The sequence below is a fragment of the Trichoderma breve genome, chromosome 4, assembly GCF_028502605.1.
Source record: "Trichoderma breve strain T069 chromosome 4, whole genome shotgun sequence".
Taxonomy (NCBI): domain Eukaryota; kingdom Fungi; phylum Ascomycota; class Sordariomycetes; order Hypocreales; family Hypocreaceae; genus Trichoderma; species Trichoderma breve.
The window spans coordinates 4,244,792-4,257,342 of NC_079235.1; the positions used below are offsets into that span (position 1 = coordinate 4,244,792).

At 50.1% G+C, this 12,551-nt stretch overlaps 4 protein-coding genes across 4 annotated transcripts; 3 read left to right on the forward strand and 1 right to left on the reverse strand.

Annotated features, from left to right (window-relative positions):
- Positions 1-437: 437 nt before the first annotated feature.
- T069G_07560 (uncharacterized protein) lies at positions 438-1,709 on the forward strand (the record flags this gene model as incomplete). The annotated part of the gene is made up of 6 exons (XM_056174770.1): positions 438-506; positions 584-805; positions 869-1,163; positions 1,219-1,337; positions 1,393-1,570; positions 1,624-1,709. 6 exons carry the CDS (start codon positions 438-440, stop codon positions 1,707-1,709), a joined length of 969 nt encoding a protein of 322 aa, XP_056028349.1.
- A 2,011-nt stretch (positions 1,710-3,720) lies between these two features.
- On the forward strand, positions 3,721-4,587 carry T069G_07561 (BTB/POZ domain-containing protein; the record flags this gene model as incomplete). Its single annotated transcript, XM_056174771.1, has 1 exon — positions 3,721-4,587. One exon carries the CDS (start codon positions 3,721-3,723, stop codon positions 4,585-4,587), a length of 867 nt encoding a protein of 288 aa, XP_056028350.1.
- Positions 4,588-5,522: 935 nt separating this feature from the next.
- T069G_07562 (uncharacterized protein) lies at positions 5,523-6,177 on the reverse strand (the record flags this gene model as incomplete). The annotated part of the gene is made up of 2 exons (XM_056174772.1): positions 5,523-6,022; positions 6,096-6,177. 2 exons carry the CDS (start codon positions 6,175-6,177, stop codon positions 5,523-5,525), a joined length of 582 nt encoding a protein of 193 aa, XP_056028351.1.
- Positions 6,178-7,525: 1,348 nt separating this feature from the next.
- T069G_07563 (transcription factor TFIIB repeat domain-containing protein) lies at positions 7,526-9,730 on the forward strand (the record flags this gene model as incomplete). The annotated part of the gene is made up of 1 exon (XM_056174773.1): positions 7,526-9,730. One exon carries the CDS (start codon positions 7,526-7,528, stop codon positions 9,728-9,730), a length of 2,205 nt encoding a protein of 734 aa, XP_056028352.1.
- Positions 9,731-12,551: the final 2,821 nt, after the last annotated feature.

Below are 12,551 nucleotides of genomic sequence, written 5' to 3' on the forward strand. Positions count from 1 at the left end.
GTTAGGGACAACCAGTTACGGCGTTGCTGAGTGTATAACAATTGTAAAACAAGGAAACCAAATACAATATCATTAAACAACGTGAAGAATTGAGGCTTCATTTCACTTTCCTTCCAATGGCTGTTTGAAGGTATCGTTGCCCTCGAACCTTCCACGCCAACTATCGCAGCTCTCTTTCCCATTCACAAACTGTTGTTTCCATGTACTACCCTGTTTACCTTGGATGGACACGATTTCGCAATTTTGCTCGCAACAACATTTATCATCTCTCCCTTGTCACGCCGCTGTGACTCACCTATCGCATATAGTCTCCTCATATTCACCTCCTCAGCTCCACGACTTGATCGGAGCGGAGCTTATTCTTTGAAGCATCATTACGGTGGTACTGTGTTACACAAGTCTTCCACTTTGGTAGTTATACTATTTCAGCAAAAACAATGGACTCGACGCCTCTACTCGTTGGTAGCAACGAGCTCTCAGCTGGCCGAGCTCTTCTACAGGACCATGTGAGTACATGCTGTTTGTTTCTACAGTGCAGCATCCGTGCAGTGTTGGTTCCCTACTAAAGAGTAACCGTAAACAGCCTGTTTTCCTCCGCGCCAGCCATTCCCCGTGGTGCTTCATACCGCAAAACGTGCTCGTCTTCTTCCGCGGCCTCATTCTCGCATATCTCATCGCCGCCTCCATCTTGGTTTTGAACTACGAGACTACAGACGCCGCCCCAGGTGAAACAAATGCTCGCCTCTTCTTCGACTTTGCCATCATCAGCGGCGCCATGGTTCTCTTATACTTCATAATCACGTTTGTAGGTCAAATGCACAACCTCGTCGAGTTGTCACAAATGTCTAACGTGTGTTTGTGATTGCAGTCGTGGACTTTCACCCACTTGTACTATCCAGATCCTGAGGAAATCGATGGAGGCATTGAATCATGGGTTGTGAACCTCATGTCTCTGCCCAGAAACCTGGCTAGCCTGCGCCAGCAGTTTTACTTTACTCTGTTTTACATTACTACTGTCGTCTTTTCGTTCATGAACACGGTAATTTACTGGTTCATTACGCGACCGTACGACTTGGAGAACAACGATGACGGCGGCACTGGGGATGATGATAATGGTGGTGGTGACGGCAATGGCTTTCTAGCAGCAGCACCCAACACACCATGTAGGGATATCTTCTCATGGCTTTGGTAGAAGACTCTGCTAACATGACTTTCCAGTCAGCGATATTTTTGGCGAAGGGTGGCTCAAGGCCTTTGCCATTGTCAACCTGTTCGGGATCACGTCAATCATCATGGTGTTTGAGATACTCTTCCTCAACAGCATCAGACGCCCCTCGGTGAGTTGGGCAATACGAGTCACTGCTGCCAAATGCCAAACTGACGTGCCGCTAGACAATCAGTGCCTACCTCTTCGCCCTCATGGTCTTTGCCGGCCTCTACCTTGGCTGGGCCTACATTGGGCACGCCGCCACTGGCATATACCCCTTTTTCTGGCTTGATCCAGCAGAGGCCGGCTCCCAAGAAGCGGTGACGGCATACGCTATCGGCTTCGTCCTTCTGGCTCCAATTAGTAAGGCCCTATATCTGCCGTCCTTGTGTTGAGACGACTGACAATGGTCACAGTGTACATCTTCATGCAGGGCTTCGTTGGCATCCGAGAGTCGCTGGTTCGACCCCACGTCATCATTCAAGAAGGTCTCGGGGCCTAGATGCGAGAGTCGATGGAGGGGTAATGATGATTGCTGTACCAAAAGGAGGGGTAATGATGGTGACTCTTTGAATCTAGAGGAATCGGAGGCATCTCGAGGTAGTGTGACGCATTAAGGGTCCTGACCGATGGTCGGCGGCAGTGGTTTCGCCCTATGAAAAAGCCTCATTGATGAGCTGTCAGTGTGGGGAGAGCAGCTCTAGAGTATTCTCTTTAACCTAGAACCAATTTTAGAAGTGCTTGCGTTCCTGACTAGAACCAATCCACAACCTTCTACTGCTGACATGATGCATTGCTTGCATGGGTTCCCCCATACATAGGAGTAGGAGATGGGAGTTTTGAAACAGGCGGTGCAGATGGGCGGTACTCGTACACGTCGACACGCCCATTGCGCCTGGTCATCTGTTTGGTCACGTCAAGATGGGTGGATGCGTGGCAGCTGGCGTTTGGATCGCAGGGGACGAAACGTTGCTATGGGCTGAATATTCAGGGTGAGGGTGAGGGTGAGGCGATGAGAGCTTGGAAGTTCGAGGCCGCCAAACCCCTCCATGGAACACGTCACAGGTACTTTGTCTCTACGGGTTTGGAAGAGGGGTTTGGCGGGACCACGTGGTAGAGGTACCAGCAAGATTCCGCCCAATGAAGCGCGTGCCATTTCCAAATCAAGGAGGGGAAGTGATGCTTGCAAAAATGATGGGAGGGAAAGGGGACTGGAAGGATATTTTGGACGCTTTGATGAGAAAAAAGTAAAGAGAAACAGGCAAAAAAAGATTTCGAAGCTGGCGGTTTCTTCTCTCCCGCCGGGAATTGAACCCGGGTCTCAAGCGTGACAAGCTTGCATACTGACCACTATACTACGGAAGAATGTAAACAACCTGATGGCTGCTGTAGGAAGTGTGGGTCGCTTCGATGGGAGAGCGAGTTGCTATTTTGCTATAATTAGGTTCTGTGAAGAGAGCGTCTGTTCTTGTTAGTGGATGACTCCCTTTTTGTGAGGACGAGGTCGTAGGGAACAATGTGCGCCGATAACAATAAGTAAAGAGAAAGAGGAAGAAGAGTGACTCGGAGCAACAAATCACCGAGTTCCCTGGTGTCATGTAATGTGGCCTGTTCAATCTCAACATTGTACTGTAGATGATGCCTTGTCTTCTAGGTAGGTACATACGCAGGGAGTGAAGAGATAGAGAGGGAGAGGCATTTCCTGATTCGGTGGTCAGGTCGGGCGTGCTCTTTTTCACGACACTTGTTGCCCACTGATTTGGCTCGCCGTGTTATTCAGCTGCTCCGGGTCCCCGATTGGTGGCGAGCAGCACTGCACTTATCTCTCCCCTTCTGCTGCACTATACTCGTACGAATATTCAGCCGGTGAGGGGCGATACAGTACACTCGACCATCCCGTCTGTCCAGTCATCTGCCCAGCCCTGCCACTACCAATTGGATGATGTCGACCTGCATGGCCACAGTACAACACACGCCCCAGCCCAGGTGTCGGCAACCCGCGCGGCGGTAGCTTTCCCTCGGCGGCCCAAGTACTTGGTACCTGTTCTGACGCTGGCTGCCGCCGTGGCTGAGACAGCAATTCCGGCTGCGAGATTCACGGTCAATCGGTACCTGTCGGCGGCCATCAGAGGTACAAATAGTGGATCCGTGCCCATTCTGCCTCTTCTGTCTTCTGCTTCTTCTCCTCCCCCACACGCAAGCCAGATAGGGTCGCAAATACTCTCGCGAAAGGGTCATCTTCTTGATTATAAGAAGGTGGTCTTGTCGCGCCCGGACCCCGACAATCGTTTTCCTTTTTTGTGCGTCATTCATTCATTCATTCATTCATCATTCACAACATCTCGCTTTCCCAATCCTTCCGCTCATTCCTTTATTCGTCGCTCTCTTAAGTCAATCTATATGCTAGTCTTCTGCAGACTGTGAGAGTCAGAGCGTCATATCTTATGCACAGCCAACACATCTCCCACAAAGACACCTCTTTCTTTAGTCAGGTCAAATATATACCCGCCAAAATGTTCAAGCGTGCATTCCGGTCTCAGGACCAACACCAGAACCAGAACCGGGTGGACAAGGCTCAAAGACTAAAGAAGCCAAGCTCCGCCAAGGAGCATGTCAAAGCAAAGGTGTCTAAGCTGCAGAGCTCTATCATAGAGCACGAAGCGGCACCAGCTCAACCCATCAACATCACGCCCTCGCCGATTGTCACACTTACCATTGGTCGCGAGGGACGTCTGTTTGCGGCACACGAGGATGTCCTCAGCCAGTCGCCCTTTTTCGAGGCGGCCTGTAGCAAGGACTCGTCTGATGCCATGAACAAGAGAATCTCCCTTCCCGACGAGGAGCCCGAGATCTTTTCGGCAGTGCTCGAGTATCTCTACAAGGGAGACTACTATCCGCGCCTGGTTCACAACAGGCACCGTAACTCCTGGGAGCTCGAGGACCGCATGAGGACTCCTCAAAAGCCACCACCAACCCCTGACAACGGCACGGGCTCCGATGCCGCCGTCTATCTCTCCAGCGTGGGGGCCGAGATCCTGCGTGACACAGTCATCTACTGTGCCGCCGACAGGTACGGCCTCGAGGAGCTGAAGCGTCTGGCTCTGCGCAAGCAAGGGCTGCATGCCGGCATCGATGTCGGCACCATCCTGCGGTCTGCCCAGTACGCTTATGCCAACACGCCCGATTCGGACAGTCGCCTCCGTGCTCACTACCTTGCTCTGATCATCCGCTGCCGCAAGACGTTCAAGCGCAGCGGCACCATGCAAGCTGAGATGGAGGCCGGCGGCAGCAAGCTGTTCTTCGACTTGTTCGTTGCCATGTGCAACCACTTGGACGATGTCATAGACGTCACTAATAACCGTTCGCCCAAGACTGTATAAATGGGCAGATCAAAGAACAACTTTAGCTTTTCGGCACGGGCTGAGTACAACGACAGCCGTTGGAAAGCGAAGGATAAAAAAACAAAAAACATAAAAAAAAAACTCAAAATGGTAAATCGGATCGATATAAGCTGGAGCAAGCATTTGGTTGCGTTGCTTTTTCATTGCTTTCCTTTTCTGTTACCGCTTTTTGGTTGTCTGATGTTCTGATGAGTGCAAATTTACGGGAGTCTTATCATTGCTTCATCTACGGGCCGCAATCTTTTTTTGTACGGACTGCTTGCATTGAGTGTGTTTTGCACATACATATCTTGGCTTTATTCCAAGTCTCGGAACTCCACTCTGCTTTCATTCTACGGCGCTAGATCGCGTCCTTGGTGTTTTTCTTGCCAAGTTTTGGGATTTTGATAAAATCTTACAGCACCATGAGAAAAGATGGGGGAAAATGACAGCCCCGGGAGGCTTTTTCAGAACGGGATTTTGCTTGGTTTGCTTCGGCATTACGGGTTTCTTTTTGGGCTTTGGATACAATTCACGAAATGGATAAAATGGGAAGACTTCAATTATCTGGACAAGGCATTTGCTTACGGATCGAGTATTGTTAACATCTCGGACAAGATTGGACATTCAGAGCGTGCCTCTGGCTTTTGCTCTTTCTTTCTTCTTTTTTCCCTTTTTAACGAAGACATGAGAAACACTGCACAGCCCTGGGGGCGCAACGCAGGCCAAAAAAAAAAAAGAGAAAATATTCTACAGGGTCGCTAGCGGTCCTCCCTGACATGAGTTCCGCGTCAGGGTCGAGGTTAATGAGACAATTTCGCACCTCACATGCTTTGTTCCTTGCCAACGTGAATGTCATGTTTCTGATTTGAGAAGTCGTAAATTCACGCTCAGTGTGTATAATATTGCTACATGTAGACGACTAACAATACAATCTATGCAGAATCCCACTTGACTTGGAAATCCTGAAACTTGGCCTCCAAGCCATCCGTCGTATCCTTAGCCGGTCTCGCAATCAGAGCACCAATCTCAAGCTCCCATCCCTGCCCACCATTATCCCCATACGGCCAGTTAATCTCCCTCATCGGGACCTTTTCCTCGCCATCGACGCGATACACCCACAAGCACGAACCGTCATGGGCGTCCAGCCTCTCGACCAAGATGGTGACGGCCTTGCGCCCGGCCTGGATCTCCTCGGCGGAAGCGGCGTCGGCGACGCTCCAGTCGGCCCAGTTATCGCAGCAGACGGTGGAGAGGCGAGGCTGGCCGTTGAAGTGCTCGACGCCGGCCTTGATCCACTTGCGGGGGAGGGAGGGCTTTGTGAAGATGAGGAGGATGCCGGCTTGGTCGAATTGGTGGGTGTAGGTTGCTGTGAATGTGATGGAGGCGGATTTGAATTGGGGGAAGGGGTTTTTGGAGAGGGATTTGTAGGGGGCTGGATGTAGAGAGGTGAGTTAGTTGTTTGTATTATTGATAGGTGTGAAATGAGTATGTGGTGGAGAGGTTACCGGTGAAGACGTCGTGAGAAGGGGGTTTCTTCCAGACGTCGGTGTTGGCTGGAGCAGAAAAGGTAAAAGTAGAGTCAGCCATGGTGATGATTTGTCAAAATGAATTGATGATATGAATACGATGATGAACAAGCTGGAGTTACAGAGGATTTAGTGTGCTGAATTAGAGAGGTTAGGAGCGGATGGTTTGTGAGCTTTTATAACACGAGCTGATGGAGATGCCTCACATCTTCTGCCCCTCACAGTCTTTAAATCGGGGTAACTAACAAGGTCAGGCCAGATGCCAAGTACTATTTCACCGACCTATGCTGCTATTTTCTTGACAAATACTCCGCAACTCTACATCGTTGCTCTTTAACATTTAGATCGTTTTTAGCTTCTGGGGCAGGCCTCGTTGCTCAGCGATCGGGGAAATGTCAAAGGTGGGGGAAGATGGAGTATACGAATCACGTTTGGACGGGGAATGTCGGGGTACGGGACAGCATTTGGAGAACATAATCCTCCAAATCAGACGTTACTTTGAAATTTCCTCTTTTTGCCAAAGTTACGACAATGGATATTCTGCTTGTTTATTCGAGGTACATTACACAGCCACAGCGAAGAGGATGCCCAACCCGGCAAAATCCATAGTTTCAGTGACGCATGCGGGACAGAGGGCGCGAGATGGGAGTCATAGCAAGAGACGAGATTATATGCAGATTCAGCCGATGATTAAGCGGTCGGACCGACAAAACCTTTGCGAGCAAAGAGTCAAAGTTTTGCCTTGGGCTGAGAGCATTTCGCCTTTGACTCTGCAACAAGTTCGCGGCTGCGATTCTGCGCAACAAAAACTGTGCAGTCTGTTATCTTATACTCTCTCGTATCTCCAATAACGCTGTTTACGCCCTTTTGCCATCTCGAAAAAAACTTTGAGGCGTCGAGATTCGAACCGACGGCTGCCTCGAACCAGGGCCACTGCCGTGACTGGAAACTCTGCTGGGCAAAACCGAATCTGCACATTTTTTCGTGCCTCTTCCCCACTCGGCCACTCTAATCCCGCCATAATCAGTTCGGGCGAGGGCCCCGCCCAACTTTTTTTTCTCTTCATTTTCTTCTGCCCACCACAGCGCGACGACGGATTTTTATCACCATCGGGATTCACGAAGCAGCATTTTTTTGGGCCCCAGATTTGCTTTGTATCGCTTGCGCTCATGACCTTTGAAAACCAGACGAGAACCCTTTCTCAGAGGATAGACAGTTCCCCTTGAGAACCGATTTGCGCGGAGGAGGGAAAAAGAGCAACTTCTGTTGTGGACCGGAATTTTTTTGTTTATCGATACTCACTTCTCACTTCTCACTTACAACTTTTATCGCGACTCATCATCCATCACCCTCATCGACGCATTGCTTTATATTCAGACACGGCTATCAGCAGCATAGTGGTAGCCGCCATGTCGTTTCTCACACCAGCGCCTGCAAAACGGCCAGCAGGCCTGGGCAGCGGCCCTTCAAAACCTCGCTTTGCTAGACCAAATCCCGTCCGGGCCCTCCGCGAGCGTGAAGAACGCCGTCATGCGGCCCAAGCAGCAGCACGTCTTTCGTCAACGCAGAGGCCAGGCGTCGTCACCCCGGCCCATCAGCAGTGCGCCAACAAGGCCTGTCCAAAGCCCAACGTCGTCGACGGAACTTGTCAGACTTGCGGTCGTGTCGCTGATGATAGCAACATTGTGTCCGAGGTGCAATTCGGCGAGACGTCGTCCGGTGCTGCCATGGTGCAGGGAACCTTTGTCGGTGCTGATCAGGCTGGTGTTCGAGGCATGGGACCTGCTTTTAGGAGAGTGGGTGGCAGCGAAGACAGAGAGAAGAGCATCCGGGAGGCGCGAGGTCTTATGCAAGGTTATGCCCAACAGCTCAACATCAGCGATAGTCTTGTTACTGCAGGCACGCAGGTCTTCAAGCTTGCATCTAGCGCAAACTTCATCCAGGGACGAACGCTGGCGAGCGTTGCGGCTGTTTGCCTTTATGCTGCTTGCCGTGCCGAGCCGCCTTGCAAAGTCATGCTCATCGATTTGGCCGATCTGGTCCAGCTGAACGTATTCAAGTTGGGACGAATCTTTAAGAAGCTGAACGAAGTGGTACCGATTGGAACTGACGGACTGATCCCGGTATACCCCGAAGATCTCATCTGGAGATTTGCCACAAAGATGGAGTTTCACCAAGACACAGCCAAGGTCGCCGAGGATGCAGTTCGACTGGTCAAGCGAATGAGCAGGGATTGGATGGTCATGGGCCGTCGACCCTCTGGCATTTGCGGCGCCTGTCTGCTCATGGCGGCACGAATGCACAACTTTCGACGAACGATTCGAGAAGTCGTCTACATCGTCAAGGTCACAAATCACACTATTCAGAACCGACTACAAGAATTCAATAACACCGAATCAAGTCGCATGTCAGTAGAAGACTTTTTGAAACAAGATTTCCTGGAGAGTTCACATGATCCGCCCTCATTCTATCGAAAATCGGATGAGTATAGAAAGAAGGCGGAAGAAAAATCACGAAAACGCAAGCGCGGGATTACCGGCGAAGATCCTGAAGAGCCCATACCAGAACATGCAGAACATGCACCACACAAGCGACATATAGAAGGAGGGGCAGATCTATCTAAAGCACCTGAAGTCAACTATCGCCGAGATGCCGATGGATTCATTATCCCTCCTTTACCTTCGCAGATTCCTCAAGGCAACATCAATCTGAACCCTTCAAAGAATGAAAATGATGATGAAGTCGAAGGCCTAGAGGATCTTGCCGAAGAATTCGGAGATGCATTAGAAGAAGAAGTTGGTGACCAGGAATCTGGTGGCCGGGGCAAAGGCAAAAAGGCCAAGCCTCAGCTTCCGATCAACGAAGAATGGGAGCAGGATGAGCAGGAGCTTGAAGGAGTCATTGAAGAGATTTTCAACGATCCACTTACTTATGAACACGCCCTTGCATATTCTAATGCCGAACAGCGAGCTCGAATTCACTCGCTCTGGGCTCGTCAACAGCAACCACAAAAAGAGGTGTCCATGGCGGCCGATGTCACCGAAGATGAATTTGCCGACGACCCCGAGGTCATCAACTGTCTACTATCACCGGAAGAGGCACGGATAAAGGAGATTATCTGGGTGAATCAAAACAAAGATTGGCTCAGGAAGCACCAAGAAAAGGTGTTTCGACGAAAAATGGAGGCGGAGCGGCCCAAGCAGACTCGCAAGAGGAGAAAGCGTGCCAGGATGGGAGAGGGCCAAACAAGCCCTGCCAGCTCCGCTGCCGAAGCCGCCATTGGCGTGGCCAAAGACCGAGCGTGGTCTAAGAGGATCAACTACGATGCCATCCGCAGCATTTTCGATATACCCAATGCTGGACTTGGATCTGCGGCAACAAGCCGGAAAACGAGTATTGCTGGCAGTACCTTTGGTGCCGACGACGACGCCAGTGAGGCACCCGATGAGAGCGTTGCCGGCGATGATGTCCAGGAGCATGGAGAGGAGGAAGATTACGAGGAGCCAGAAGAATTTGGCGAGGGCGAGGAATTTGGAGGGGGTGGTGAATATGAAGGAGGGTATGACGAGGATGATCCTGATATGGATAATGAATATGGGCTGGAGGATGACTAAGAGGCATGTATTGAGATTGCAAGATCAATCTCTTTGGACGATCAATCTTGGAGGATCAACATCTTTGGAGGATCAACATCTTTGGAGGATCAACATCTTGAAAGGATCAGCGGCTATGTGAAGGCATTTAGCGTTTAGATTTGACCATGCTTGTTCGCAGTGTATTTGGTGGACATATATATACACCATTTGCGAGTAGCAGTTGGCGTGACTGGGATTGATACATTCGGGGAGACGGGAACGGGAACATATAGTCTCCATCAACATATGGTACAGACCTGTCCTTACCTATTAATAGTATTACTTTGTCATACCATTGTCCGATCTTTTGTAAGCTGTCAGTTACTATGACCAAATTAACTAATCACCACAACACTCACCCAAATGTCGTCATTCAAGCTGAGCCTCCTACCTAGGTACCAGATTCTCTCACCATTCGTGTCCATGCAGGTAAAAAATACAGAAGCTTCCAGAACGGCAGCTAAGAAGAGGATGTTTCCGAAAATGGTAGTTCTTTGGAGAAAGAACGTTTGTTGCTGAATGTACCTAGTGGTTTCGAGCTAATCTCGAGAAGAGGGTGTGTAGTCTGCAGGTTCTGGAGCAAGGCGAAATATGCAGCTCTAAGACTTGGAGGGACGGATGTGATGTGAGATGTGGTACGGTACCCTGTCACCTGTGACAATGGAGAGTGTGTCTGGGGAGTAGGACTTTTTCAGATTATTTAGTAGCTCTCTGGATCAAATAGCCTATATTCTTGGTAATATAGTACGGAGTACGGAGTACTGCTGGCAATATTGGCCATGTCGGAAATAGATTGGGCCAGAGGTAGAGCAGCAGAGTTCACGTCTTGAGACTAACGGTTCTGTTGACCGAGCCGTAGCTGCGAATAACCACTTGTAGAAGAGACTGTTTGGGCTAATATGAACAACCATCCTGGCTTGTCCAGTAAAAGAAAACCTGACATGATGTAATGGATAGCAAAATGGATGGTAACCAAGAGGAGGCGTCATGTAAATGAGCGCTCGGAAAAGCTATCATTATTAAGAAACCACATCATAATGACACTCTACTAGACATTGTTTCATGCCAAGCCATCAATTGGGAGCGGGAAGCACGGCAAAGGCCGCAATGGATCTCAGAATGCAACGCAACGCGCTTTGCAGTAGCTGCGTAGCACTCAATGCAACCTACCCTATAATTGAAGCAAAATTTTCTTGTAATATGGGTATCTTTGCTGTCGCGATATTATATCATGATATTATTTGACTTACGGATGAGTCAATGTGTTTGTTATCTTGTGGATTCCACAATCAACCAGTGGTGAACTGTCAAGGTAGCTCCACAAGGATGAAGAGGAATTATCTTGATACGCTCACATTGCGAGCAACGATTCCTGCAATCTAGAACACGACAGCTTGTTACTGCTATGAGAATAATCTCATGATGCACGTCCGCGGAGTTGGTACAATAGCTTAGTAACTTGGTATGCCCCAGTTGACCGCATGGCTTGTTTATTCTTGAAACATTTTGACATTCCGTATCCGTACATTGAGCCGTCATGCTCTCCTTGGGCATGATTGGCACCAAAGCTTTCCTCTTTGGCGCCGATTACTTTAGCGCGGAGATCGAAAGGCGCGTTCTACGCCTTGAAGTAGAATGAATTCGGGTACCTTTGCGTAGAGGATAAGATTCACCTAGCCTCGCAGTAGGTTGCTTTGTCAGTAGCAAGTTGCAACTCTGCTTACATGTACGGAGTACCAGGTGATGCTTTCGGGTGTCCTGATTGTGATGTAGTAGCCGTGGCCTCACTTCATGTAGCCTTATTTCTCATCCTCTACCACACCATGGCATTGAGGGCTCACGCTCTTATCGCCGACTCGTATTTCTCTTCTCATGCTGAGTGACGCCCAAAGGTCAGCCGGATGTGTTGCTTCATATTGCCTGGTAAGTCTTGATCTGATATTACGCCGGGTGGAATTCCGCTTTGTCCCACCGAGCAGCTCGGTCATCTTCCATCCAGCAGATGCCTATGATAGTTGACGATTGCATCATTGGCCGTGACAAGCGCGGCAGTCTCAAATAAGGTCTATCACATGCGATCTAAGTCGGAATGACTAGCACCCCCCTTGTTCCTTTTTCGGGTCTCGCGGGGGAAGGGTGGGATGGGGCTGAAAGAGATACGAAGGACGAACAGCAGAGGCTGAAGGAAACACAATGACAAGCGGCCGCAAGAGAAGGGCCTTTGTCAATTGCCTCCTGTTTTGGGAGGTCGGTAAGGATGTCTATTGGCTCTCGAGGCCGGCGTCGATGAAACGAACGTTGATAACAGCCCGAAGCCCAGGGCCTTTTGACGCTGCCACCTGCACCGTTTGGATGATCGTCTCTGTCTACGTTGAAATGTGAGCTGAGAGCGTAGTTGATGCCTCATGAGCCACCTTCCAGAGCTGTCTTGGTCTCCGAGTGGCGTCGCCTGGACAGGGACCAGGGTCAGGGCCCGAAAGAGCGACGCCAGGACTGAAGCAGATTGGCGGCATGGGGTTTTGGTTCGATGTTTAAGCTTGCCAAGCTGTCTGTATCGTAGGGACTCACACACACACACACAGGCACAGCATGTAGGCCAAGACCTGCCAGTAGCATTTTGCTTGTCTGCCGGCATTTTGGCACATTTTCTTGGCGATGCGTGTGACGGGATCGGCTGTCGGCTTGGACGGTCTGGGCAGCTGGAGATATTTTCCGCCTGGGCAGGGGCTTCCAGAAGCCATTGAAGCCGTGATGAGTGTGTGTCTGGTGCTCTGCACTCCGTAGAAAGAAGCAAAATGCT